Source organism: Mustela lutreola, chromosome 8 (assembly GCF_030435805.1).
Source record: "Mustela lutreola isolate mMusLut2 chromosome 8, mMusLut2.pri, whole genome shotgun sequence".
Lineage (NCBI taxonomy): Eukaryota > Metazoa > Chordata > Mammalia > Carnivora > Mustelidae > Mustela > Mustela lutreola.
The window spans coordinates 64,156,221-64,182,727 of record NC_081297.1 but is presented as its reverse complement, the minus strand read 5'-3'; the positions used below and the strand labels follow the sequence as shown (position 1 = coordinate 64,182,727).

General features: G+C 41.2%; 1 protein-coding gene across 5 annotated transcripts in view; it reads left to right on the top strand.

Annotated features, from left to right (window-relative positions):
• The window catches only part of ATF1 (activating transcription factor 1), a 90,605-nt gene that overhangs the window by 45,734 nt on the left and 18,364 nt on the right, over nucleotides 1-26,507 (top strand). For all 5 annotated transcript variants that reach the window (XM_059185362.1, XM_059185358.1, XM_059185361.1 and 2 more), the window contains one exon: nucleotides 13,604-13,704. Coding sequence is in view for 3 of the 5 variants with exons in the window: in XM_059185358.1 (XP_059041341.1) it covers nucleotides 13,604-13,704 (101 nt within the window). In the remaining 2 variants the exon portion in view is untranslated. The remainder of the gene's footprint in view (nucleotides 1-13,603; nucleotides 13,705-26,507) is intronic.

Below are 26,507 nucleotides of genomic sequence, written 5' to 3'. Positions count from 1 at the left end.
TTTTTTTTTAAAGATTTTTTTTATTTATTTGATAGATCACAGATAGGCAGAGAGAGCGGGAAGCAGGCTCCCTGCTGAGCAGAGAGCCCGATGTAGAGCTCGATCCCAGGACCCTGAGATCATGACCTGAGTTGAAGGCAGAGGCTTAATCTACTGAGCCACCCAGGCGCACATGCCCTGAAACCCCAAGCTTTTTTTTTTTTTTTTTTTTTTTTAAGATTTTATTTATTTATTTGGCAGAGATCACAAGCAGGCAGAGAGGCAGGCAGAGAGAGAGGAAGGGAAGCAGACCTCTGGCTGAGTGAAGAGCCCAATGCGGGGCCTGATCCCAGGACCCTGGGATCATGATGCGAGCCGAAGGCAGAGGCCTTAACCCACTGAGCCACCCAGGCGCCCCAAACCCCAAGCTTTTAAGGAAAGCTGCTAGCATGGCTGTGCAAACTTTGCCCTGGAGAAGACATTACCTTTATTACTCTGGACAGCAAACATCTCTGCCCTTTGTCCTGAAGGAAAATACGTACTTGTCTTCGAAAGCTGTGTACCATACAGACATCATTGAAGAGATAGTCTAGAACAAAAGTTGCCTCTGTTTGGAAGACATGTAGAAACACAAGAGACCAAAAGAGAATTGGGTTTCAACCAGAAGGATAGAAGAATATATCCTTTTTGTCCTGCCTTCGACTTGTTCCAGTCTTCCCAGCATTTTTTTTCCTAGATGACAGAAAACTAGATGATTTTACTCTTCTTTGTCACGCATATCTCTCTTCCCACACATACCCCATATACTCTGTCATACTTTTTGAGGATGGTAGGAGGTAGGTGTGTGTGTGAAATTTTTCTTTTTCAGGCATACTTTTCTATTTTTTAAGGCTTTTTTTGTTTTTTAATATTTTACTTATTTATTTAACAGAGAGAATGTGAGAGAAAGAGAGCATGAGAGGGGGAAGGGCAGAGGGAGCAGCAGACCCCCTGCTGAGCAGGGAACTGGTTGCCGGGCTCCATCTGAGAACTCCAGGATCATGGAGTTCATGAATTCATGAGCTGAAGGCAGTCACTCAATCAACTGAGCCATGCAGCTATCCCAGGCAGACTTTTTCACTCAATCAACTGAGCCATGCAGCTATCCCAGGCAGACTTTTAAGAACAAATAAATGCCATATGTTGAGGCATATGTGTACTGAAACAACGTATTTAAAATTTTCATTGGTTGCTTTGTTACTGACTTGAAGGCAATGACTATCTTGGTTGTCCTTTTTATTTCGAAGGTGTAGCACAGCACCTGACGTGGAGGTGACACTCACTGGGTCCTTATCTGTTTAATCCAAACTCTTAGCCCTTATATTCCCAACAGTGTTGCCTAGGTTTGCTTATCTAACCACCCCCACCCATACTCCAATTCTCTAGTGCAGTGTTTCTCAAAATACAGTATAGAGGGGCACCTGGGTGGCTCAGTGGGTTAAAGCCACTGCCTTCGGCTCAGGTCATGATCTCAGGGTCTTAGGATTGAGCCCGGCATCCATCCGGGTCTCTGCTCAGCGGGGAGCCTGCTCCCCCCCTCTCTCTCTGCCTGGCTCTCTGCCTACTTGTGATCTCTGTCTGTCAAATAGATAAATTTAAAAAATAAAAATAAAAATAAATACAGTATACATACCACCACTGGGGTACTCTGGAGCTCTCTTTAAGTGGTGCATGGGTGGACATTTTTATTTTAATGTGTTGAATTCAAAGATACCAGATTGCTTATTTTGAAAGTTAGGACATTGGTTGGGACAAAATGGATTGTCAACAATGAAAATGGTCCTGCTATATTTTAGGGCACAAAACATTTCTCCCTGGCTATGTTGACCTGAGAAAGATGGGAAAGTTAGCATCATTTTGTGTTCCCCACCCTTTATATTGCTTGGTTGGAAATAAAAATACTGTTCCAAGTGCCCTGAAGTGAGGAGATGTAGATAGAATTTAAGTTAGAATAGTCAAAGATACAGCCAGAAGAAAGTGTAGTAATAAGTTCACGAAGTTGTAATGTCCAGAATCAGAAAATATTTCATCAGTTCGCAAAACTTCATTCGTTTAGTGTCAGATGTGCCAGTTGGGGGTTCAGACCCTAGCTTGAGAATACATTGTGGAGCGAAAAAGAAGAAAGTTCCTTTTCTTCACAGCACTTGCTGTCCAGTGGAAGAGAGAACACATGGACCAAATATTCAGCCAGATGTACAGGTGTAACCCTGAGAAGTACAGAGGATTAATGAGAGCCTATATAATAGTGATTTGAGGGGCACCTGGGTGGCTCAGTGGGTTAAAGCCTCTGCCTTCGGCTCAGGTCATGATCCCAGGGTCCTGGAATCAAGCCCCGCATCAGGCTCTCTGCTCAGTGGGGAGCCTGTTTCCCTTCCTCTCTCTCTCTGCCCGCCTCTCAGCCTACTTGTGGTCTCTGTCTGTCAAATAAATAAATAAAATCTTTAAATAAAATAGTGATTTGAGCGTGTGGGGAATAGACAGCTCTAAGGAAATGATGCTTTATTTGAGATTTGAAGGATGAATAGGTGTTAACTTTGCAGGAAGGAAGGAAAGACCTTTCTAGGCACGTGGGGGAATATCTTGAGAAGGAGCAGAAGTGAAAGGAACTGTCAGGTTCCACTGTGGGCAGAACTAGGAGAACATGGTTTAAGATGAAGCAGGAGAGGGTGCCTGGGTGGCTCAGTGGGTTAAGCTGCCTCCGGCTTGGGTCATGATCTCGGGGTCCTGGGATCGAGTCCCGAGTCGGGCTCTCTGCTCAGGGTTGAGCCTGCTTCCCTCTCTCTCTCTTTGCCTGCCTCTCTGTCTACTTGTGATCTCTCTCTGTCAAATAAATAAATAAAATCTTAAAAAAAAAAACAAAAACAAAAAGAGATGAAGCAGGAAAGAGCCAGCCTGTGCAGGGCTTTGTAGATCATGGTAAAGAGTTTTTTAGTAGGTTTTTAAAAATTATTATTGTTTGGTTTTTAAATTAAAAATACAATATTTATGTATTTTAAAGATTTTATTTATTTTTGAGAAAGAGAGATAACAAGTAGCCAGAGCAGCAGGGAGAGGGAGAAGCAGGCTCTCCACTGAGCAGGGAGCCGGATGCAGAACTCTTAACATTCATCTGCCTGTGGACACTTGAGTTGCTTCCATACCTTAGCTGTCATAAATAAGGCTGCAGTAAACATAGAGGTGCATATATCTTTTTGAATTAGTGTCTTTGTTTTCTTTGGGTAAATACCCAGTAGTGGAATTACTGGATCATAAAATAGTTCTACTTTTTAATCTTTTGGGAACTTCCATACTGTTTCCCACAGTGGCTGTACCAGCAGAGCGTGAGGGTTCATTTTTATTCTTATCCTCACCAGTGTTTGTTACTTCTTGTCTTTTTGATTGTAGCCACCTGCCAGGTGTAAAATGGTATCTCATTATGGTTTGTGTTTGTTTCTCTGATTATTAGTGATTTCTGAGCATCTTTTAATATATCTGTTGGCTACTTGTATGTCTTTGGAAAATGTTTATTCAGGTCCTCTGCTCATTTTTTTACTTGAATTATTCGTGGTTTTGAATTATATAAGTTCTTTGTAGATTTTGGATATTAACACTTATCAAATATATATTTGCAAATATCTTCTATTCAGCAGGTTGCCTTTTTGTTTTCTTGATGATTCCTTTGCTGTGCAAAAGCTTTTTATTTTTGTATGGTCCCAACAGTTTATTTTTGCTTTTGTTTCCCTTGTCTGAGGAGACACATCTGATCAACATGGGAGTTTTGATCTGCTCTGTTTCTGACCTGGGCCGGTTCACCCCTCCTTGGGCAACCTGGTGGTCCCCTGCTCCTGGGTGGTCACCATACTGATGCCAAACTTAGTGCGGATATCGAGTCGGCATAGCGCACTACAGAACTCCTGGGCTCAAGCAATCCTCCTCCCTCAGCCTCCCGAGTGGCTGGGACTTCGGGCGGGCTCCACTGCACCCAGCTGAGGAGACATACCTAGAAAAATGTTGCTAAGGCTGATGTCAAGAAAATTATTACCTAGGTTTTTTTCTTTTATTAAAGTTAATTATTTTTAAGATTTATTTTTACTTATTTATTTGAGAGAGAGAGAGAGAACATGAGAGGGGAGAGGTCAGAGGGAGAAGCAGACTCCCCGCTGAGCAGGGAGCCTGATATGGGACTTAATCCCAGGATTCCAGGATCATGACCTGAGCCCCCCAGGTGCCCCTAGGAGTTTTATGGCTTCAGGTCTCAAATTGAGGTATTTAATTCACTGTGAGTTAATTTTATTTATTTATTTATTTATTTATTTATTTATTTATTTTAAATTTGACAGAGATCACAAGTAGGCAGAGAGGCAGGCAGGGTGGGGGGGAGCAGGCTCGCCATCGAGCAGACAGCCCAATGCGGGGCTTGATCCCAGGACCTTGAGATCATGACCTGAGCTGAAGGCAGAGGCTTAACCACCCAGGTGCCCCACTGTGAGTTTATTTTTATGTGTACTGTAAGAAAGCGGTCCAATTTCATTTTTTTGCATGTAGTCGTCCTGTTTTTCCAACCTATTTGTTGAAGAAAGTGTCTTTTCACCATTGTATATTCTTACTTGGTAGTAGGTTAATTGACCATCTAAGCATAGGTTTGTTTCTGGGCTGTTCTTTTGTATTGATCTATGTGTCTGTTTTTATGCCAGTATCATACTGTTTTTGAATACTGTAGGTTTGTAGTATCTTTTCAAATCTGAGATAACTTCAACTTTGTTACTCTTTCTTAAAGATCACTTTGGATATTTGGGGTCTCTTGTGTTTCCATACAAATTTTAGGATTATTTTTTCTAGTAGAGTGGTAAATGCTGTTGGTATTTTGTTAGAGAGTGCACTGAATCTGTAGATTACTTCAGGTAGTATGAAAATTTTAACAGTATTGATTCTTCCCAATCCATAAACATGGCCTATTTTTCCATTTGTTTGTGTCGTTTGAATTTCTTCCATCAGTGTTTCATAGTTTTCAGATTATGGGTCTTTCATCTCCTTGTTTAAGCTTATTCCTAGGTGTTTCAGAGGTTTTTTTTTTTAAGATTTTATTTATTTGTCAGAGAGAAAGCAGAAGCATGGAGAGCTGCAGGCAGAACAGGCAGAGCAGGTAGAAGGGAGAAGCAGACTCTGTGCCGAGCAAGGAGCCCGATGTGGGGCTGGATCCCAGGACCTTGGGGTCATGACCTGAGCTGAAGGCAGATGCTTAACTGACTGTGCCCACCAGGATCCCCCTTTTTTTTAAATGGTGATTGCCAAGGGGTTACCAAAGAGCCAGAGAGAGGGGAATAGGAAGTTACTGCTTAATGGGTACAGAGTTGTTATTTTGTGGGAAGGGAGCATTTAAGTAATCTCTACAACCAGTGTGGGGCTTGAACCCACAACCACAAGATCAAGAATTGAATGCTCTACTAACATGTACCCCAGTGCTTATTACTGATGCAGTTGTAAATAGGATTGATTTCTTGTCTTTCTGCTACTTTATCATCAGTGTATAGCAGTGCAACAGATTTCTGTATATTAATTTATATCCTACAGCTTTAATGAATTTATCAGTTCTCATAGTTTTTTGGTGGGTTTTTTTTTAGCCAAATATGGTATGTCATCTGCAAATTGTGCCATTTTTACTTCTTTCTTATGAATTTGGATGCCTTTTATCGCTTTTTCTTGTCTGATTACTGTGACTAGAACTTCCAGTACTATGCTGAATAAAAGTAGCAAGAATGGTCATCTTTGTCTTGCTCCCAATCTTAGAGAAAAGGCTCACTTTTTCAGTATTGAGTGTGATGTTAGCTGTAGGCTTTTCATATGTGTCTTTTATTGTGTTGAGGTGTGTGCCCTGTAAATCCCCTTCGTTGAGAGTTTCTGCCATGAATGGATATTGTATTTTGTCAAATACAGTGGCATTTGCTGAGATGGTAATACGGCTTTTATCCTTTCTCATGTTAAAGTGATGTATCATACTGACTGAATTACAAATATTGAATACCCTGGCATCCCTGGAATAAATCCTACTTGCTTATGGTAAATGACTTTTTTTTAATATATTGCTGAATTCAGTTTGCTCATATCTTGCTCATATCTTGATTTTTCCATCTGTGCTCATCAGAGATACGACCTGTAGTTGTCTTTTTTGGTAGTGTCTTTGTCTGGTTGTCTGGTTTTGGTATCAGGATAATGCCGGCCTCGTATAGTGAATTTGGAATTGAGAAAAATAGATGTTAACTCTTCTTTATTTAAAAAAATTTTTTTAAAGATTGTATTTATTTATTTATTTATTTATTTTTTTTTTTAAAGATTTTATTTATTTGACAGAGAGAGATCACAAGTAGGCAGAGAGGCAGGCAGAGAGAGAGGAGGAAGCAGGCACCCTGCTGAGCAGAGAGCCCGATGTGGGACTCGATCCCAGGACCCTGAGATCATGACCTGAGCCGAAGGCAGCGGCTTAACCCACTGAGCCACCCAGGCGCCCCGAAGATTGTATTTATTTATTTGACACGGATAGAGACACTGAGAGAGGGAATACAAGCAGGGAGAGTGGGAGAGGGAGAAGCAGGCTTTCGGGAGCCTGATGCAGGGCTGAATCCTAGGACCCTGGGATCATGATCTGAGACGAAGGCAGGCGCTTAACAACTGAGCCACCCAGGTGCCTAGCTCTTCTTTAAATGTTTGGTAGAATAGACCTGTGAAGTTGGTCCATGACTTTTGTTTGTTGGGAGGTTTTTTTTTTTAACTACTGACTGAATATCAGTAGTAGTAATCAGTCTGTTCAAATTTACTATTTGTTTCTGATTATTTTGGAAGATTTTATGTTTCTAGGAATTTATCCACTTTCCAGGTTGTCTGATTTGTTGGCATATACATATTCATAATATTCTCTTAAAATCCTTTGTATTTCTGTGGTGTTGGTTATTTCTCTTCATTCATTTCTGATTTTGAGTCCTCTTTTTTGTCCTGATGAGTCCCGCTAAACATTTATCAGTTTTGTTTTATCTTTTCAAATAATCAGTTCCTGGTTTCATTAATCTTTTCTGTTTTGCTTTGTTTTTTTAAGTCTCTATTTCATTTATTTCTGATCTAGTCTTCATTATTTCCTTGTAGCTCTTAGCTTTGGGCTCTGTTCTTTTTCAAGCTTTCAGGTGTAAGGTTAGATTGTGGTTGTTTTGTTTTCATTTTTCCCTAAGAGAGGCCTGTTTTGTTACAAATTTTCTTTTAGAGCTATTGTGGCTGACGTCTGTTTGCTTTCAACCCCGCTTGACTGCAGTGACTCCGTTTTCCTGCTGTGGGCTTGCTGGACAGAGTTCTGTCCATGCGTTGTTGAGGAGTCTGTCTGAAGCCTCTCCAGATAGACGGGGTCCGCAGTCATGCTAGCTGTCTGCACTTAGTCTGTCTCCCCAGCTTCAGGCCCACCAAAGGTTTTGTTTGTCCTCTGCCACCCGAGAGGTTTTGGTCTGTGATTTGTCTGTTTCTCCCTGCATGGCCCGCTACAAGGTTTGGTGCTGGAAGTGTGCATACTGATTTATGTGGTTATCTTCCCCTCTCCCCAGGGTAGGAGTCACTTTGGAGCTCCTGAAGTTAAGCCCCACTGGTTTTCAAAGCCAGATGTTATGGAGACTTGTCTTCCCAATGTGGGTCCCCTGTGCATGGGGTGTCTCGAGTAGGTTCCAATCCTCTTGCTGTCTGTGCTTCTCAGTGTCTCTGCCATTTGTCACTCTCCCCCGGGGTGTTGGTTTTCACCCACGTCTCTGCTCCTCCTACCCCTTTCAAGGTGGCCTCCTCTCCAGGATGGTCTGTTCTGCCAGTCTTCAGGTCGTGTTCAGAGTTGGTTGCACAGATGAAGCTGTTAGCTTCGTGTGTCTGACGGATGAGATGAGCTCAGGGTCCTTCTACTCTGCCATCTTTCTCACAGTGCACACACATACACTTTTCAGCCGTTTGTTGAGCCAGGATCCAAGTAAGAGACATATATGTAGGCTCTTTCTCTTTACCTTTACCCCCATCTGTTGTTTTTACCTTATTATTTAATCTTCTCTGTAACTGTGAAAAAGATAGTATTAGTTCTGTTTACAAAGGAGGAAGCTGAGGTCCTGAGAGGTTAAGGAATTTTCTTAGCATCACAGAGTTAGTGAGTGCCTTTAGCTGAAAATCAGCCCAAGCTTATCTGTCTCCGAAGCCTGTGTGCCTTTATGGAGTTAAAAGACTGAATTTGGGCACCTAGATTTGTCATTTGGTTAAGTGTCCCAGCTCTTGATTTCAGCTCAGGTCATGATCTCAGGGTATGAGATAGAGCCCTGTGTCAGGCTCTGCACTGGGCATGGAGCCTGCTTAAGATTCTCTTTCCCCTTCTGCCTCCCCTACCCTTCCAAAAAAAAAAAAAAAAGACTTTGGATTCAAACTTTGACGAAACAGAGGAGTCTTTGCCATGACATTTTACTAGCTGTCTGCCCTCCCTCACCCAAGTGTTTATAGTCCAAGGATTCCTGAATGGAATCAGGTGGCTAAGGAGCATACTAATTTTTGTCTAGTTGCCTATATATAAGAGGAACTTAGGGCTCATCTACCCCAGGGAGTGAGAGGAAATCAAGGGGTGTTCGTCCAACAGCTCCCAGTTTAACCAGAGCAACTCCAGAAAAGTCCTTTTCTTTCTAACCTCTCTCCTAAGGGAAGTTCGAGGTTGCAGCCATAGTGTACTGAAGGGCACTGTTCACTGCGATAACCACTAGGCACAGGTAGATATTTCCATTTTAATTTAAATTATGTAAAATTGAAAATCAGTCCCTCAGTCACACTGCCCACATTTCAAATGCTTAGTATTCACATGTGGCCGGCCAGTGACAGCTGTATTGGATCCTGCAATATAGAACACTTCTACCATTGCGGAAAGTGGTTAGTCCTGAAACGTAGTGTGTGGAGGTAGTCATGTGTGTTTCAGCCTTATGTTAAAATTGTGGGGGCAGCTTTCAGAGTGATCCCAGATTTAAATTATGAAGTTTGAGAGTAGGGGGTGGGAAAATGCCAGGTCTTGGGACCCTGAATAATGAGCATTTTGTGAGGTTAGAACAGTGAAAATAAGGGGGAGGGATTCTTAATAGCTACAACAAAACCTGGTGCCTTTTTCCCACCTGCCAGACCCACAGTCCACACAAAAATCACAACGATTGCCAGAAATCCTGGATGAATGATTGCTTTTATCTTTGTAGAAATGTAGATTAATCTTCCCACAAGCTCTCCCTGTTCGTTGAGTGACTGGTTTCAATTTGGGTCTAAAAGGTGAGGGGCATTCATTTATTTTTTTCTGAGTATAATGGTAACTCTAGAGCTTGACTCTTAAGATTTGTGAATTCTATTTCAACTCTTTAATTTTTGTATCCCCTTACTGGGGTGCTGTCAAAGAGAAAGAGAGCCAGACATATGTTAGAGGTAGCAAGACAGATTTCATTTAGAGAGACTGCAGCAGAAATTGAGTTCAGATGTACTGAAACAAAAGGTAAGAATCTTTTTATTTATTTTTCAAAGATTTTATTTTTTTATTTGATGGAGAGACAGCAAAAGAGGGAATACAAGCAGGGGGATTGGGAGAGGACAGGCTTCCTGCCAAGTAGGGAGCCCGATGCTGAATCCCAGGACACTGGGATCATGACCTGAGCCAAAGGCAGATGCTTAAGGACTGAGCCATCCAGGCACCCCAAGAACTTTTTTAAATGCTGGGATGTACTAAAGGAAAAGTACTGAAGATGTTTGGTTGGTCAATGTGATTGGGCCATCTGTGTTTGCTAATTGATGTTTATCAAAGTTAAGACTTCTACTGTCCCACAGAGACTGGGAGACAAGGGCCCTATTCTTCCTGATTACATTTCAAAGGGATGGCTCCCCAGTTCTTGAGAAAAGAGATTTCTGGGTTGTAGAAGATCTATATCTGAAGGATCAGAGAAGAGATTTATAACTGCAGGTTTTCTAAAGTAAATGCTCTAAGCAAAGTGAAGTCAGGGACCTATAGTCAGGTTTACGGGAGAACAAACAGTAAGTTTTGAGGGGAACATTCAGCCTTCTCAGGCAGGCATTTTAAGGGGGTAAGGGTGATCCTAGGGACATGGCCTTAAGCTGATAAAAGCTTTGTGATGGGAGAAGTTGATGGAGTTGTTTGTCCTGAGAGTTTGCAGTTCTCAGTACCTGGATAACATTTTATATACAAAATTTCATGACCTGGACATTTTGGGGAATGATGAGGCTGGAATTTAATCCCTTCTTGGGAGGGGGAAAAGAACCTTCAGTGAAGGGAATAAGGCATTGTTTGGGGAGCTGTCAGGAAGTGGACTTACAGGACCTGAGAAAGCTGCCTTGGATTTTATTTTGTTATTTAACTCCAAGATGAATAGTATGAACCAGTGTAATCCACAGGAAAGTGAGAGGTCACTGTTAAGTGTAAAATATGAAAAAGCTTCTTGGAAGAGGAAGAACTTGAGCTGAACCTTGAAGAATGATGGGTAGGCTTTTCTTGGTTTAGCATTTTATTATGGTATATCTGTGAAACCCCATCAGATTTCCATAAAAATAAATTACAATCTCATAATTGGATTAGTTTTTTTTAAATATTTTTCTTTAAAAACATGGCTCAAAGTAGGTATTTCTCTTACTTTTTTGACTCTAGATTTCTGGATTGGTTTTCAGCCAGATCGCTTCAGATTAACATGTTTTAAAGAGCCTCCACATTTTTGCACAATCATTTCTCTGCCTAAAATCTTCCAACCCCCAACCGCATTATGCACCTTCAGGGAATTGTTTATCCTTCGAGACACAGATGAAGTAGTGCCCTTTCTTTGCTCCTGTAGTACAGTATTTTCTGTTTTTTTCTCTCCTATTATAGCTCTTAGTTTGTTGTAATTTGTTTGTAATGTCCACCCCCTAGTATAGCGTCTGGCCCCTAGAAGATACCTAATGTTTAATTAATAGATGTGGTTAAATAGTAAGCTCTGAAATGTGTTTTCCAGTGTTTAAAAACTCAGCTATCTTACGTGCATAGGTATAATACGTATTTGTTAACTGAATTTTTATTTGTTCTTAGATGGCATTAAGAGGATCTGTGCCAGTGACAGTTATACCTCTTCCTGGAGAGCAAGTACAGGTTCAGGGGGTCATCCAGACAGCTCAGTCTTCTGTAATTCATCCACCACACACACAAACGGTACAAAAATTCAAAGACTTAGTGGTTGAGAGAGGAGACTTTTATACCCTGAGTCTCTGGACACAGTGAAGTTGCTGTATTGCAATATTATAAACCAGGATAATAAAGTTGTCTTAGAAATTAGATGGTAGGACAAATGAGGCAAATAGAAAAGTTTGCGAATTTCTATTTTCATGTATAGACTGCGCAGTGAAAAAGTAAGACAGTTTGGGGAGAAGTTACTGCTCAGAAATGAGACCTCCTTAAGGGAAAACACCTTTTTGTCCCAGTGGTATCTTTCATGAAAAGGAGAATTCTGAAGCAAGGGCGATGGTGTTAGTGTCAGCAAAGTAAGAAAAATGCGTCCCTTATGTTTTGTGGAGGTCAGATAGGAGAGTTCTCTCTAGTAGAGGCAAGTTCTTAATTAGGTCTCTCTGCCTTCATATTACCAGTTGAGAGCAGTAGAAAGGAAAGCGATCCCGGGTTCTTCGTTCTTTCTACTCTTTCTCCTCATTTTATCTTCTGGCTCCCTGGGTCTCTGATGCGTTTGGTCATCCCTCATTTTTTCCTGCTGACTATTTATAAAGTACCTGGCTCTGTGGTCTGCTCTACAGCTGTGTCTTGAATGTAGTTTTCCTGTACAAAAGGTGGCTACTGCATGGATTTTTGAATTTCATATGAAGATTTTACTCTTGCTTGCCAGTGCTCTCATTAAAAAGAAATACTTGATCTTAGTTATATAAGTAATCTCTTAGTTCCAAAAATTATTTTCTTGAGTTCAGTAGGAGACTTTGGAGTAAATTTAGGGACAGTGAGAAGAGTTAAAGGTTTAGATTAGATTGGTATATCCATGATGCTTGAGGAAATACTATAATATCGTTACTATTGGTTAATTATTACAGGTCATGACCAGTTCATGCTTTTGTACCAAAAGATACAGATTTAATATAAGATACAAATAAGATATAAACAGTTGCACACTAGAACTTGTTATTTATTTATTTAAAAGATTTTATTTATTTGACAGAGAGAGATCACAAGTAGACGGAGAGGCAGAGAGAGAGAGAGAGAGAGACACACGTAGGCTCCCTGCTGAGCAGAGAGCCCGATGCGGGACTCGATCCCAGGACCCTGAGATCATGACCTGAGTCGAAGGCAGTGGCCCAACCCACTGAACCACCCAGGTGCCCCTAAACTTGTTTTTGAAAAGATTATATAATATAAAACAAATTTCCCTGGAAACTTAAGATGTAAGTCTGATTCCTTTAGGGGAAGGCTTTCTGTAGATAGTAATGTAGAACACTGATTTGTTAGTGTCCTTTCTAGAAGCCTGTTTGGGTTATTTTATTTTTTAAAATAAAGATGAAGTCAGGTGTCACAGTGCAACTTTGGATTAATGTTGGGGACTTTCAGTATATTTTAGAAGTTGAAAATAACTTGTTAATAGTAAGAATGTTGTAACAAATTTGCATGTGGCTGCTGTGCTGACACATTTTTAAAGGGCTTATTAATAGTTACCATTTAATATGTGCTTGCTACATGCCAGGCACTAAGTCCTCTACATGTATTAACTCATTTAATTATCAAGTGAAATAATGCCTAATAATTAGTACAGATTTCTAAATTGCATGTTTATATCCACCCTTGCCAGTGACCGCCATCTTGCTAACCCTAATGAGCTGTTCTCAGTCCATGTTTCACTTTACCTGTTAGCATCACTTGACATAGTTGATCATTCTTTTTAATAGGCTGGTTTTGCTAGCTCTCTAGGACATGTCGCTTATCTGGTATTCTTCTGTCTCAGTGGTGGCTTATTCTTGGTCTTACTTACAGGTTCCTCCCCTTCCTCCCCACTATTAATGTGTTCCTGGGTTTTGTCCTTGGTTCTCTTCTCTGTATATTGAGCTCATCCAATCTTATGGCTTTAACGATTTCTAAAGAGCTCTCCCAAGTTTATATGTCTAGCCTAAGACCTCTCCCTGACTCAAAGGCTTGTATATTTGGCAGTATCTGCAATGTTATTAATTAATAATTTGAAAATTGTTGGATTTCTAATAGCACTTCAAAGTTGGCATGTCCAGAATCCAAATCAGATTATTGATTTTTTAAAAAACGGAGTAATGTGTATCAGTTTAGAAGAGGTGGAGATCAGAGACTGGTCTTTATAACTCTAGTAAAATAGCATTGCTTTATTTTAGGGATAGATTTTCTTCTTAGTTCTGAGCATGCTGTACTGTATGTTCCTTTAACTAGTTTGGGTCTCTGAAATAAATGTTGCTTTTTCTTTCAGACCTTAGATTTAATGACAAATGAATTTGTTTGGCAGGAGACAGATCATATTTTCTGAGAGTAAAAATTAAATTGTTTTCCACCTGCATTGTTCATCACCGTAAAACCAGTTCTGTTTTTCAGGTATCATCTTTATCAGAGAGTGAGGAGTCTCAGGACTCATCAGACAGTATAGGCTCCTCACAGAAGGCTCACGGGATCCTAGCACGGCGCCCGTCTTACAGGTGAGTGCTCCATGTTTCAGAGCCTGCACATGTGATACCACACCAGCAAGTTGGAGTGGTGCTGTGCAAAGCGAAGTATATAAAGAGGGAGCATTTGTCTGTGTCAAGTGGGAAATGTTGAGAGAGAGATTTGAGCCAGATTATGAAGGGCCTGTCCTGAAGAGGAATTTAGTCTTATCTTCTGGCAGAGTACTAGATTGCAGTATTTACTTTTAGATAGTTAACTTTAAGAGTTGTGTGAAAGGAGGACTGTAGACTTAAGGAACCGAACTAGCTTCTATTCCCTTTCTTAGCTTCCTAACTCTGGGCCTTTGTCCCATTGCTGAAATACATTTTTCTGCATTCTTTGTAACTCCTGCAAATACTTTAATCCTTATTTTTTCCTGGAAGTCTTCTGAGTACCTTCTTTCCAGTTCCTTAGACCAAGTTAGGCCTTTCTTCGGTGGCGTTTCTTTTACTGACCCCTGTTAGAATATTTAGCTCCTCCTGTTGGAATACCAGCTAATAATACATGGGCCAGAGGTGCCATTGCTGGCTCAGTCAGAACAGCATGCGACTCTTGATCTTGGGGGTCACGAGTTCAAACCCCATGTTGGATAAAGAGATTATTAAAAAGAAATAAACTAAAAAAAAATACATGGGCCATGCTCTTAAATAATTTTTTGCATTGTAGAGTGACCATGTAAGAGTAGATGCTCAGTGATTACTTGTTGAATGAAAACAGCTAGAAGGTAGGAAGAAAGGGAGACAGGAAAAGATGAGATGAAATGTTGTCTTTGAAAGCATATAAACAAATGCAGTTAAGATTTTAGATATAAAAGAACACTGTTTTAGGGTATAGTCATTCCTGCCTGGTAGAATAAATAAGAAAGATTTCATAAAAGATGTCGTTTGGATCACCAGCAATCTGAAAAATTTAGGGATGGGGAAGAGTTTTGTAGCAGGAGAAGGGCTTCGGCTGAGGGGACAGTGTAATCACAGTATGATATGAAAGAGATTGGCCTGTTTTGGAAATTGGGAACTTAAGGAAGAGGATGTTTAGCAAGAAAAGGTAAACAAGAGCCAAATTTCTTGGAACCTTATTACCATGTTAAGGAATTTGGAATCTGTTGAATAAACGGTTAATGAACAGACAAATTTTATCTCTGAATTTGGGGGGGGGTGTTGAAAAAGAAACCCTACTTAAAATGAGCTTATAACCTGAAATTATAAAAAGTTGAAACAAATCCATTTTTAGCAAGTAGCAAGAGATACATAAATAGAATGAAACTACCAAAGAACTTCAGAGAGTAAAGCACAATTGCTAAAAACTATTGAGGAATTCTAAGTGTTATACAACAGATTAAGCATAATTAAGAGAATTAGGGACCTGGGAGTTATCCTCCAAGTAAGTGACCTAGAGTGTTGAAGACCATTGCCAGCGGCTTTTCTCTAATGACTGAAGTTTCTAAAACATGAATCTGTCAGCTTCAAAAAAGCAAGGTCCCAAACAAGATAAATAAACCTAGATGTAACTTATTAAGTAAAACTGGAGAACACCAAAGATAACAAGATCTTAAAAGCTTTTGGAAAAAAAAAGATTACCTAGAAAAGAATGACCATTAGACTGACAACAGGTTTTGAATGGTAGTATTAGAAGACAGTGGGCTTAGGAAATCTTTATTTTTTTAAGATTTTCCATTTATTTGAGAGAGAGTACACATGTGTGCATGCACAGGCAAGGGGAGGGATAGAGGGAAAAACAGATGCCCCCTGAGCAAGGAGCCCAGCATGGGGCTTGATTCGAAGGCCCTGGGATCATGACCTGAGCTAAGGCAGATGCTTAACTGAGAGCCACCGAGGTGCCCCTAGAAAATATTTAAATGACAAGAGAAAGTAACTCTCAGTCTGGAACTTTATACCCAACTGAAAAATCACTCTTAAATAATGGTGAAATAAAAATCATTTCAAACAAATGTAAGAAATTACTAAAGGGTATAACCTCAGGAAGAAGAAAATTCCATCCAAATGGAAGGAATGTGAATATAAGGGAAAATGGTGAGCTAACAGATGCACTGACTTTTGACTTTTATAAGAACCGTTGATTTTTTAGAACGATAAGAATAATCAATTTTGGTAGCTTAAAAACAAAATACAGGGGCACCTTGGTGGTACAGTCTGTTGAGCATGCGACTTTTGGTTTTCGGCTCCGGTCGTGATACCAGGGTCATGAGGTTGACCCCTGCTCAGCGCTGAGTCTGCTTGGGAGTCTCTCTCCCTCTGTTCCTCCCATTCCTTGTGTTCGCGCTCTCAAATAAATAAATAAATAAATAATAATTTTAATTTATTTTATTTTATTATTATTATTTCTTAATGCAAGGACTTTTACCAGGCAGAAACATGTGCTTACTTATATGGTATTGATTAGACTTAACCTTAGATTATTGGGTGCAGTCTCCAAACGAGGGGGCTTTCCCAGCACAAAACAACTCCTGGATAAAATGCTTGGTAATACATTTTGCATTTATAGGAAATAATAAAAATATCACTGCCCGCAGTAAACATAAAAATCGTATTCATAATATAAAATTTAGTTTAATTGGCTTTATTAAATAATTCATGAATTGGGCAGCATCCCATTTAGCAAGTATAAGGGAGCTTTGAGGAGCTATACAAAATGGAAGGCTTCAGGATGCCTGGACAGCTCAATCAGTTAAGCATACAATTCTTTTTTTTTTAAATTCTATTTATTTATTTATAAATAAATAAATAAGACAGAGATCACAAGCAGGCAGAGAAGCAGGCAGAGAGAGAGAGTGGAGGAAGCAGGCTATCTGCCGAGCAGAGAGCCCGATGCGGGGCTCGATCCCAGGACCCTGAGATCATGACCTGAGCTGAAGGCAGAGGCTTTAACCCACTGAGCCACCCAGGCACCCCTAAGCATATAATTCTTGATTTCAGCTTAGCTCTTGATTTCAGGGCTGTCCCCCTGCCCCCCGCATTGTCCCCACGCTGGGCATGGAGCCTACTTACAAAAGGAGACTGGGGAGCAAAATGGAAGTTTTCTATATAGGAAGGAGGGTGGGGCAAGAGTTAGAAGTGAAAGGATTGTTCCAGTCAAGGTCTCTTTCCCTTAGGGGGAACTGCTAGGGGTTCTTAGCATGCAGATTCTAGAATCTTTCTTGGGGGGATGGAGAGGGCCCATATGACAAATTACTTCACTGGTCCTCATCTGAAAATTTCTGACTGACTAGTCGTGACTACATTTCTGTGGGAGGAGGCTGAGACTGCAGTTAGATTAAGTATTAAGTCCAAGTTTGGGCACTTGGCCAAGTGATGCCATTTTGGGCCTTTGGTTTTCTTTTTAACGGCTCCTTTCTTTTGATCAGTCTCAGCTTAACTGAGATGTGATCAAATTTTAAGGCATTAGTTCTGCTCTCAGCACTGGAACGTTCTTACAGTTTTTGTTTTCCCTTTGTGTGATATCCAGACTTCTTTTTTTCTTCTTCTTCTTCTTCTTTTTTTTTTTTTTAAGATTTTATTTATTTATCTGACAGACAGAGATCACAAGTAGGCAGAGAGGCAGGCAGAGAGAGAGAGGGGGAAGCAGGCTTCCTGCGGAGCAGAGAGCCCGATGCGGGGCTCGATCCCAGGACCCTGAGATCATGATCCGAGCCGAAGGCAGCAGCCCAAACCACTGAGCCACCCAGGCGCCCCTTTTCTTCTTCTTTTTAATCTTTGTGATATTCACAGGTCACAGCTTCAGATTCACATTGCTTTGTGTTTCAGTCTTTTTTTCTTTTTTTAAAAATTTATTCATTTGCGGGATGCCTGGGTGGCTCAGTTGGTTAAGCAGCTGCCTTCGGCTCAGGTCATGATCCCAGCGTCCTGGGATCGAGTCCCACATCGGGCTCCTTGCTCAGCAGGAGCCTGCTTCTCCCTCTGCCTCTGCCTGCCATTCTGTCTGCCTGTGCTCGCTCTCTCCCCCCCCCCCCTCTCTGATTAAAAAAAAAAAAATTTATTCATTTGGGAGGAGCAAGAGAAATAAGGTCCCTGCTGAGCAGGGAGCCTGATGTGGGGCTTGATCTCAGAGTTCTGAGATCAAAACCTGAGCCAAAGGCAAACAATTGGGCACCTGGGTGGCTCAGTTGGTTAAGCGACTGCCTTTGGCTCAGGTCATGATCCTAGAGTCCCAGGATCAAGTCCTGCATTGGGCTCCCAGCTCCGTGGGGTCTGCTTCTCCCTCTGACCTTCTCCCCTCTCATGCTGTCTCTCACTCACTCTCTCAAATAAATAAATAAAATCTTAAAAAAAAAAAAAGGCAAATGGTTAACTGAACCTGAACCCAGGTGCCCATTACATTTCAGTCTTAAGTGAGAGCATTTGTTTGGTGGTTAGCAGCTATGAACATCCCTTCAGAGCTTTTGAAAGGGCACCTTGGGTGGCTCAGTCGTTAAGCATCTGCCTTGGGCTCAGGTCATGATGCTGGAGTCCTGGGATCGAGCTCTGCATCAGGCTCCCTGCTCCACAGGAAGCCTGCTTCTCCCTGTCTCACTGTCCCTGTCAAATAAATAAATAGCTTTTTAGAGAATACAGTGCACACAGTAGATTGTTGTGATTACTCTAAGTAGAATAATTGTCAATATTTGAAGTGCATCTTAGAGCTATGGTCCCCATAGACCTAAACCAATCAAAAATAAGTCAAAGAAAGAACTTTATGGAAGGAGTCACCTTTTAAGGCAACTGTCTTGTTCTGTGGTGTTTTGTAATTGACTTTCAGCTTCTTCAAAAGTGTTAATCCAGGCCCAGCAGCAGGTCGTACTGGCTACAGCATAGACGACACCTTGCTCAGCTAAAAGATGTATCAAGAGCTATTCTGTTATCGAGGATAACTTTGGCTAGAGGGTTTGCTATTGCTTTAGCAACAGATAATGCAATTAAAGTATGAAGGGTTTTTTTTTTTTTTTAAGATTTTATTTATTTATTTGACAGAGAGAGATCACAAGTAGGCAGAGGCAGGCAGAGAGAGAGAGAGAGGAGGAAGCAGACTCCCTGCTGAGCAGAGAGCCCGATGTGGGACTCGATCCCAGGACCCTGAGATCATGACCTGAGCCGAAGGCAGTGGCTTAACCCACTGAGCCACCCAGGCGCCCTGAAGGGTTTTTTTTTTTTTTAAGATTTTATTTATTTATTAGAGAGAGAGTGTGAGCACGAGCAAGGGTGAGGAGGTAGAGGAAGAAGCAGACTCCCCGTTGAGCCAGGAGCCAGATGTCGGACTCAATCCCAGAACCCTGAGATCATGACCTGAGCCAAAGGCAGAGGCTTAACCAACTGAGCCACGCAGGCACCCCCTGGGTGTTGTGTCCCCACAGCTGCTTTCTGGTTTTGCAGCGGTGTCAGTAGTCAGGAGCACTTGGTAAGGTACTTTCCAGCAGGGCTTTACAGCTGCGTGTTTCTGTTTTGTTTTGATTATTTATTTTATAATCTTTCCAAAATACTGGTCACCAGGCTCCAGACTGTGACCAACAGGATCCTTCAATAAGGTGAGGGAAAGTTCCTTTAATCTGTTGATGATTGGCTTTAGTATAAGACATTGAAGACTTCACAGGAACTGGTCATACTAGCACGAGACAACCAGGAATCAGCAGAAAGTCGTATGCCGATAACCCCAGTGTCCCAGCGACTGTCTCTGGAGGGAGTTTGAGCAGAGCCCGTGGCAGCACCTTAGGCCAAGGGAGTCCAGCAGTTTTCTCAAGCTTAGAGCCTTTGAGAATTTCATTAGTTCTTTCAACCTTGCCTGATGATTGAGGGTGACAGGGACTGTGATAAATTCCAAGATGCTTGTAAGGCCTTTATCAAGGCTTGAGTGATTTGCCTGGTGAAGTAGGTGCCTCAAAGGAATGTATAGCCCAAGCGGGAAACATGTTTTCTAAAGGTTTTGTTCGTTTTCCCCTGCTGCAAGACTAATGCCCTCACATTGGCAAACTTCAGTCTGTCTCCAGAAAACATACACACAATAATAAGAGTATATTGATGACTCGTAGTATGTGGCAATGAAGTCCAGCGGCAGGTGTTCAGAGTCATTGGAAGGAGGAGGCTTGAAGCCTCTGGAAACAAAGTTTTTCTAGGATTATGGAAAATCTCCAGGTTAGACATTGATGGTAAACTGTTTCTGCAGTCTTAGAGAAGTCTCCACACCATAATGTCTATTTATAATTTGAGTCTTAAAGATAACATGGTGGGTGAAGAAATGTAAAAACGAAAGAATAGATTTGCCAGAAAGTGGAAAAGAACCCAGTGGCCCATCTTGGGTTTCTCATAGCCTTAATTACTCCATCTTAATTTCTCTGATGTAGGAGTAGGCTGTGGGCCATGTTTAAGGACATCATGACAGCAGAAGTCTGGCACTGAAGGGCCATTTTTGCAGAAGCAGAATAAACTTTATCCACATGTGCCCACAGTCTTACAGTAGAAAGGCGGCTTAAAATTACTTAATTTAACAGTGCTTACCATGTACTTGACATATCAAATAAACCTAATTAGTTTAACAAATTTTTCTTTGATATTCCAGGTCAAAAAGACTTTTTTTCAAACTTAATTTGGGGGATTCCTGGCTGGCTCAGTCAGTAGAGCTTGTGATTCTTGATCTCCGGATCATAAATTCAAGTCCCATGTTGGATGTAGAGATTCTTAAAAATAAAATCTTTTTTAAAAACTTTAATTTTGGGGGGCGCCTGGGTGGCTCAGTGGGTTAAGCCGCTGCCTTCCCGCCTCGGGCTCTCTGCTCAGCAGGGAGCCTGCTTCCTTCCCTCTCTCTCTGCCTACTTGTAATCTCTCTCTGTCAAATAAATAAATAAAATCTTTAAAAAAAAAAACACTTTAATTTTGGGAAGTTTGTCAAAAATATGAAAACTTTTGGGGCACCTGGGTGGCTCAGTCAGTTAAGCGTCTGCCTTGGGCTCAGGTCATGATCCCGAAGTCCCAGGACTGAGTCCCACATAGGGCTGTCTGGAAGCCTGTTTCTCCCTTTATCTCTGCTCTTCCTGCTTACCCCACTGCCATGCACACACAGTCTCAGCTCACTCTCTCAAATAAACAAAATCTTAAATATATATATATATAGAAACATTCGAAAAGGAAAAGAAAACCCTATTTCTTTAAAAGATTTTTTATTTATTTGAGAGAGAAGGAAAACCCTATTTTTGAAAGGTTTTTTATTTTTTATTTTTTTAGTTAGAGCAAACACGCAGGGGGAGGGGCAGAGAGAGAGAGAGTCTCTAGCAGGTTCCCGCCGAGCAGAGCCCAACAGCTCCATCCCACCAACCCAAGACTGTGACCTGAGCCAAAAGCAAGAGTTGGACGTTCAACAGACTGAGTCCCCCAGGTGCCCCTCAAAAATAGGTTTTAAAGCACTTGCCTAAACAGAAACATAGATCATTATGAAACTTTAAAAGGTAAAGAAATTTTCACAATTTTACCAATGTCAGACCAGAGAGAAAACCAAATTCTAATTTTGCACCGTTACTTTTGATATTAAAACTCATTTAAAAAAAAAATGTATTTTAATCTTAACGAGCTGGACCACACATTCCTTTTCAAAGATTCCTCTGCCACAAAACTTCTAGAACTTTTTTTTCTTCATTATGATTTTGTCCTGTGTTTTTCTTCTTTAGACAACCAGCCTCATTTTAGGACCAAAAAAAAAAAAGTGTATTTCTCCTTCACTGAAAGCATATCCTACTTCCTGGTATATGGAAATGTTTTCCTTATTATTAGTTTTAGTTACACATATTAATTAGAATTCTTAACCTTTAGAAGCCTTAATTCTTAACTGTGAACTGTTTATAAGCATTCTTTAAATTTATAATTTAATACATTTCAGAATTTTCAAAAGCATATCTTTAAAATCTTTCCAGTGTAGCATTATCATATCTAAGTATCTTTTAGTCTCTCTGTAATAAGCCAGAAGTAGATAAACCTTGATTAATGTTGCTATATTTTGTCTTACTTGGAATGATTCAGATATTTACTGAGTTTAGGTTTAACTCATTTAATCTAATTCAGTAAAACTTTGAAAGTTTAAGATTAACTCCCCCCCAATAAATGGGGAAAACTATTTAAATTGACCTAATATTACTGAAAAGTTCAATTATAAATTTTTATCTTGCATACATCTATTTAATTTGTCTTTATAATTATGTATAGATTATCTACAAAAATTTCATTAAACATTAGACAAAGCCAGCCATTATCCTAAGCTATTATTTTTTTCTTGACACAATAAGAGATATCAGGGACCTACACAGAGTAAGTTTCCTAATTAATGTGGATGATTCTAATGACCTGTCTGTCCACACAGCCTTTCCCCCTTCTGTTTTTTTTTCTTGATAAGAATTACCTCCATTAAGGGGAGCCGGGGTGGCTCAGTCCATTAAGCATCTGCTTTTGGTTCAGGTCATGATCCCGAGGTCCTGGAATCAAGCCCCGCATTGGGTTCCCTGTTCAGCAGGGAGCCTGCTTCTCCCCCACACCCACCCCATGCCCCATGTTCGCTCGTCTTGCTCATGCTTCCTGTCGGTATCTTTTCTCACTTTCTCTCTCAAATAAGAATTACCTCCATTAAATTTGTATTTTATTTTATTTTTAAATATTTTATTTATTTGACAGAGAAAGACACAGTGAGAGAGGGAACACAAGCAGGGGGAATGGAAGAGGGAGAAGCAGGCTTCCCGTGGAGCAGGAGCCTGATGTGGGACTTGATCCCAGAACCCTGGGATCAAGACAGTTGAGCCGGGGCGCCTGGGTGGCTCAGTGGGTTAAAGCCTCTGCTTTCGGCTCAGGTCATGATCTCAGGGTCCTGGGATCGAGCCCTGCATCGGGCTCTCTGCTCGGTAGGGAGCCTGCTTCCTCCTCTCTCTCTGCCTGCCTCTCTGCCTACTTGTGATCTCTCTCTGTCGAATAAATAAAATCTTTAAAAAAAAAAAAAAAAAGACAGTTGAGCCACCCAGGCACCCCTAAATTTGTATTTTAAAGAGTGGACTAGATACGAGTTTCTAGAGAAGACCAGATTTAGCACTGAACATTTTTATGTTTTTATTTTGTTTTGTTTTTAAGTAATCTCTATACCCAGTGTGGGGCTTGAATTTATAACCCCAGCATCAAGAATTGCTTTACCCGGGGCATCTGGGTGGCTCAGTGGGTTAAAGCCTCTGCCTTCAGCTCAGGTCATGATCCCAGGGTCCTGGGATTGAGCCCCGCATCGGGCTCTCTGCTCAGCGGGGAGCCAGCTTCCTCCTCTCTCTCTCTCTGCCTGCCTCTCTGCCTACTTGTGATCTCTTTCTGTCAAATAAATAAATTAAAAATCTTAAAAAAAAAAAAAAAAAAAGAATTGCTTTACCAAAGGAGCCAACCAAGTGCAGATATTTACATTTTAAAGATTTTATTTATTTGACAGACAGAAATCACAAGCTGGCAAAGAGGTAGGCAGAGAGAGGGGAGGGGAGAAGCAGGCTCCCCGCTGAGCAGAGAGCCCTATTCGGGGCTCAGTCCCAAGACCCTGGGATCATGACCTGAGCCAAAAGCAGAGCCTTTAAGCCACTGAGCCACCAGGTGCGCCAGATACTTACATTTTAAAGACACAGGAGAAAAATACAAGAACTTCTGTTTCCCCACACCAGAATTTTTACGTTTGTAAGCCTTTTGAGATAAATAGGGGAGGCTTGGGACTTTGGTCTTTGAATTGTTCTTGGAATGACATCTCTGATCCTGTAAAGACTACATTCTTAGAATAAGGACAGCTCTTTCTAATTCCTCAAAAGAATTGGATTGGCGATTGAAGGACACCAAAGGACTGACCTTCCCATCCCATTTAGGGAAATGTCTTCTTTCCCTCTGGGTAAGCTTAGGGGATAAGGCCTTTAAAAAAAAAAAATTCCACTCAGGGATGCCTGGGTGGCTCAGTAGGTTAAGCATCTGCCTTGGACTCAGGTCATGATGATAATCCCAGGGTCCTGGGATTGAGTTCTGTATTAGGTCCTTACTTACCAGGGAGCCTGCTTTCTCCCTCTGCCTGCCACTCCCCAGCTTGTACTCACTCACCCGTGTTTTCTCTCTCTCTCTGACAAATAAATAAAATAAATAAAATTTAAAGGAAAAAAAAAAAGCTTTTCCATATCAGCTTCCAATTTGGCCACATTTCTGATTATAGAGTTACTAAATCCTTTCAAATATCTCATCAGGTGTCAGCTTGGAAAAGAGTAAATATTTCTGGTAACCTTATGGACCCAAATGCCTCTACAATGGGAGAGTAAAAGACATTATCTTAGGAAGATCTAGAGTCACTCCCAAAGATAGCCAAAGAAAGAACACTCAGTCTCATGTCCCAGACAGGCAGAAAGCTAAGCCATGTTCTTAGGAGGTAACAAGAAAGACAAAGGATCATTTTCCACCGGGTCTGGATTTGGAAACAGAAGGACAAGATTAAGTTTTATTTCCCCTCTTTCAGTTGGTCTCAGGAGATAATCTCTTTATTTAAAAAAAAACTCTTGAGGGTCCTCCTGAGTTTTAAGAAAATCTTCACCCATGGCTTTCAGTTCAGCCTTAGCGCAAGGACTAAGAGACTCACCAGTAGCCCCAAGTGGTCTTATTTCCAAAGGTCTCAATCTCTTCAGGAGAATGGAAAGGCAGTTCAAACAGAAGCTCACTAAGAGGAGTAACTAAAGGACAGACGGGAACAGTAGGATTTACATCAGTCTTACAGTCTTGGTTTAGATACCTTTTTGCCATGAATCTTGAATCATGAATCTTATTAAATGAGACTATTTTGGAATTTTGAAATCTTTCGGAGGCGGCTTCTTACCAATTAAACTTTCAAGTGCAAAGGTTCTTAAATGGATGGATGATCTTGTCTAATTCAACCTTCCTCATAACAGTCATAGTAATTCCATGTTGTTTTAGTGAAAAAAAAAAAAAATTTAAGCCTCCTAGGTAGCAGCTGTAACTTTGGGACTATAGTGCTTAGACGTAAAATAAGCAGGTGTGCTGTAAGGCAGCACACTCAGCTCTGTAGAGAGAAAGGACCCCATCTGTTTTAACTAGACCTTTTCCCCAAACTGATACCTAAGAGGGACTTGCGTGGGGTTGAGATTCACAGGTTGCTTTACAGTGTACCTCATTGCGTGCAAGTTTTTGTGAGGTCGGTGGGTGAACTACCGTCAGTCTAACCTATTCTTTGACCAGCTTATACGAACACTGGGAGTCTTTGAGTTAGATGGCAAGTGCTCTAACAGCTCTTGAATGCTTTGACCAGTGCCCACCAATTCTTGGGGCTTTCCATTTTCTGAAATCCCCACTAGCTAACCTTTATTTACGTAAAACAAGTCACTGTGGAATGGTCACAGCCAAGAGAATTCTTTGTTTACTAACAGCAATTCCCAGTGTGAACTAAGCCAGCCTATGGACTGGAACTAGGGAAGGATTCCAAGGTGGAAGTGTGGGCTGAATCAGGGGTTAAGGACTGGTACTCCCTTAGAACCTCATTGGTCTAGCCTGACCCGCTAACACTTTACTAGAAATTCATATTGGCAGCTGGATACAAAAAGAACAGAGCTAAAACTGAAAGGGACTTACCAAGGGTCCCCAGATACGGTGAGAAAGACCGTGAACTCTGAAGGGTTTGTGGGGCTCCACACCTGTTTTTTTTGTTGTCCCCAGATGCTGCCAGAAGTTCGCTTTTGATCCTGACACCACCAAATCTGTTAAACAGAATTCAGCCGCGTAAATTTGAAGGTCTGATGGACTTAAATAAATAATTGAATTGAGGGGAGCTTTGAGGAGCTTTACAAAATGGAAGGCTTTTATGGGAAGAAGAGTGGGGCACTCTTCTTCCAAGAAATTTTTAGCAAATGAAATGGACTGTCCCAGGCAAGGTCTCTTTCTCTTTGTGGGAAGAACCTGGGTTTTTGTTGGTTTGTTTTTCCCTTAAGATTTTATTTATTTGATAGAGAGCACAGTAGAGGAAAAGGGAGAAGCATGCTCCCCAGTGAGCAGAGTCCCATTTCAGGGTCTGATCCCAGGACCTTGGATCATGACTTAAGCCAAAGGCAGAGGCATAATGGACTGAGCCACCCAGGTGGCCTGGAGCATGGGTTATGATGCAGACTACCCTTCCTTCATTTGGCGTATGGAAAGGGCCCATGTAGTACTCACTGGCACTGATTTGAAAACTTCTGGCTAATTAGTTAACACCACATTTCTGAGGGAAGTTGAAACTGCAGTTAGATTAGGTATTAAGTCCTGGGTTGGGGACTCGGCCTAAGTGATGCCATTTTGGGCCCCTGGTTTTCTTTTTAACAATACAGGTACATGAGCCAAAACCAGATTGGGAAGCAGAAGCAAGCATGAAAACCAAGGTACACCCATTACTTTGGGTCTCCTGCAGGAAGGAACCCTGAACCTGAGATTTCTGTTTTGTTTTAAGATTTTATTTTTATTTATTTATTTGACAAAGATTACAAGTAGCAGAGAGGCAGGCAGAGAGAGAGGAGGAAGCAGGCTCTCCACCGAGCAGAGAGCCTGATGCAGGACTCGATCCCAGGACCCTGAGTTTACGACCCAAGCCAAAAGCAGAGGCCCCAACCCACTGAGCCACCAAGGCGCCCCTGAGATTTCTGTTTTATGCTGGGATCCCTGCAGTAGGCCTCTGAAAGGAAGCTTCCCCAAGTTAAGCTTTCTGGATTACTCTAGATTAGGATCAACCGGATACGAATTCACAGTGAAAAATCATCAAACATACAAGTAAATGCAGGGAAAGTGATAAAATTCAG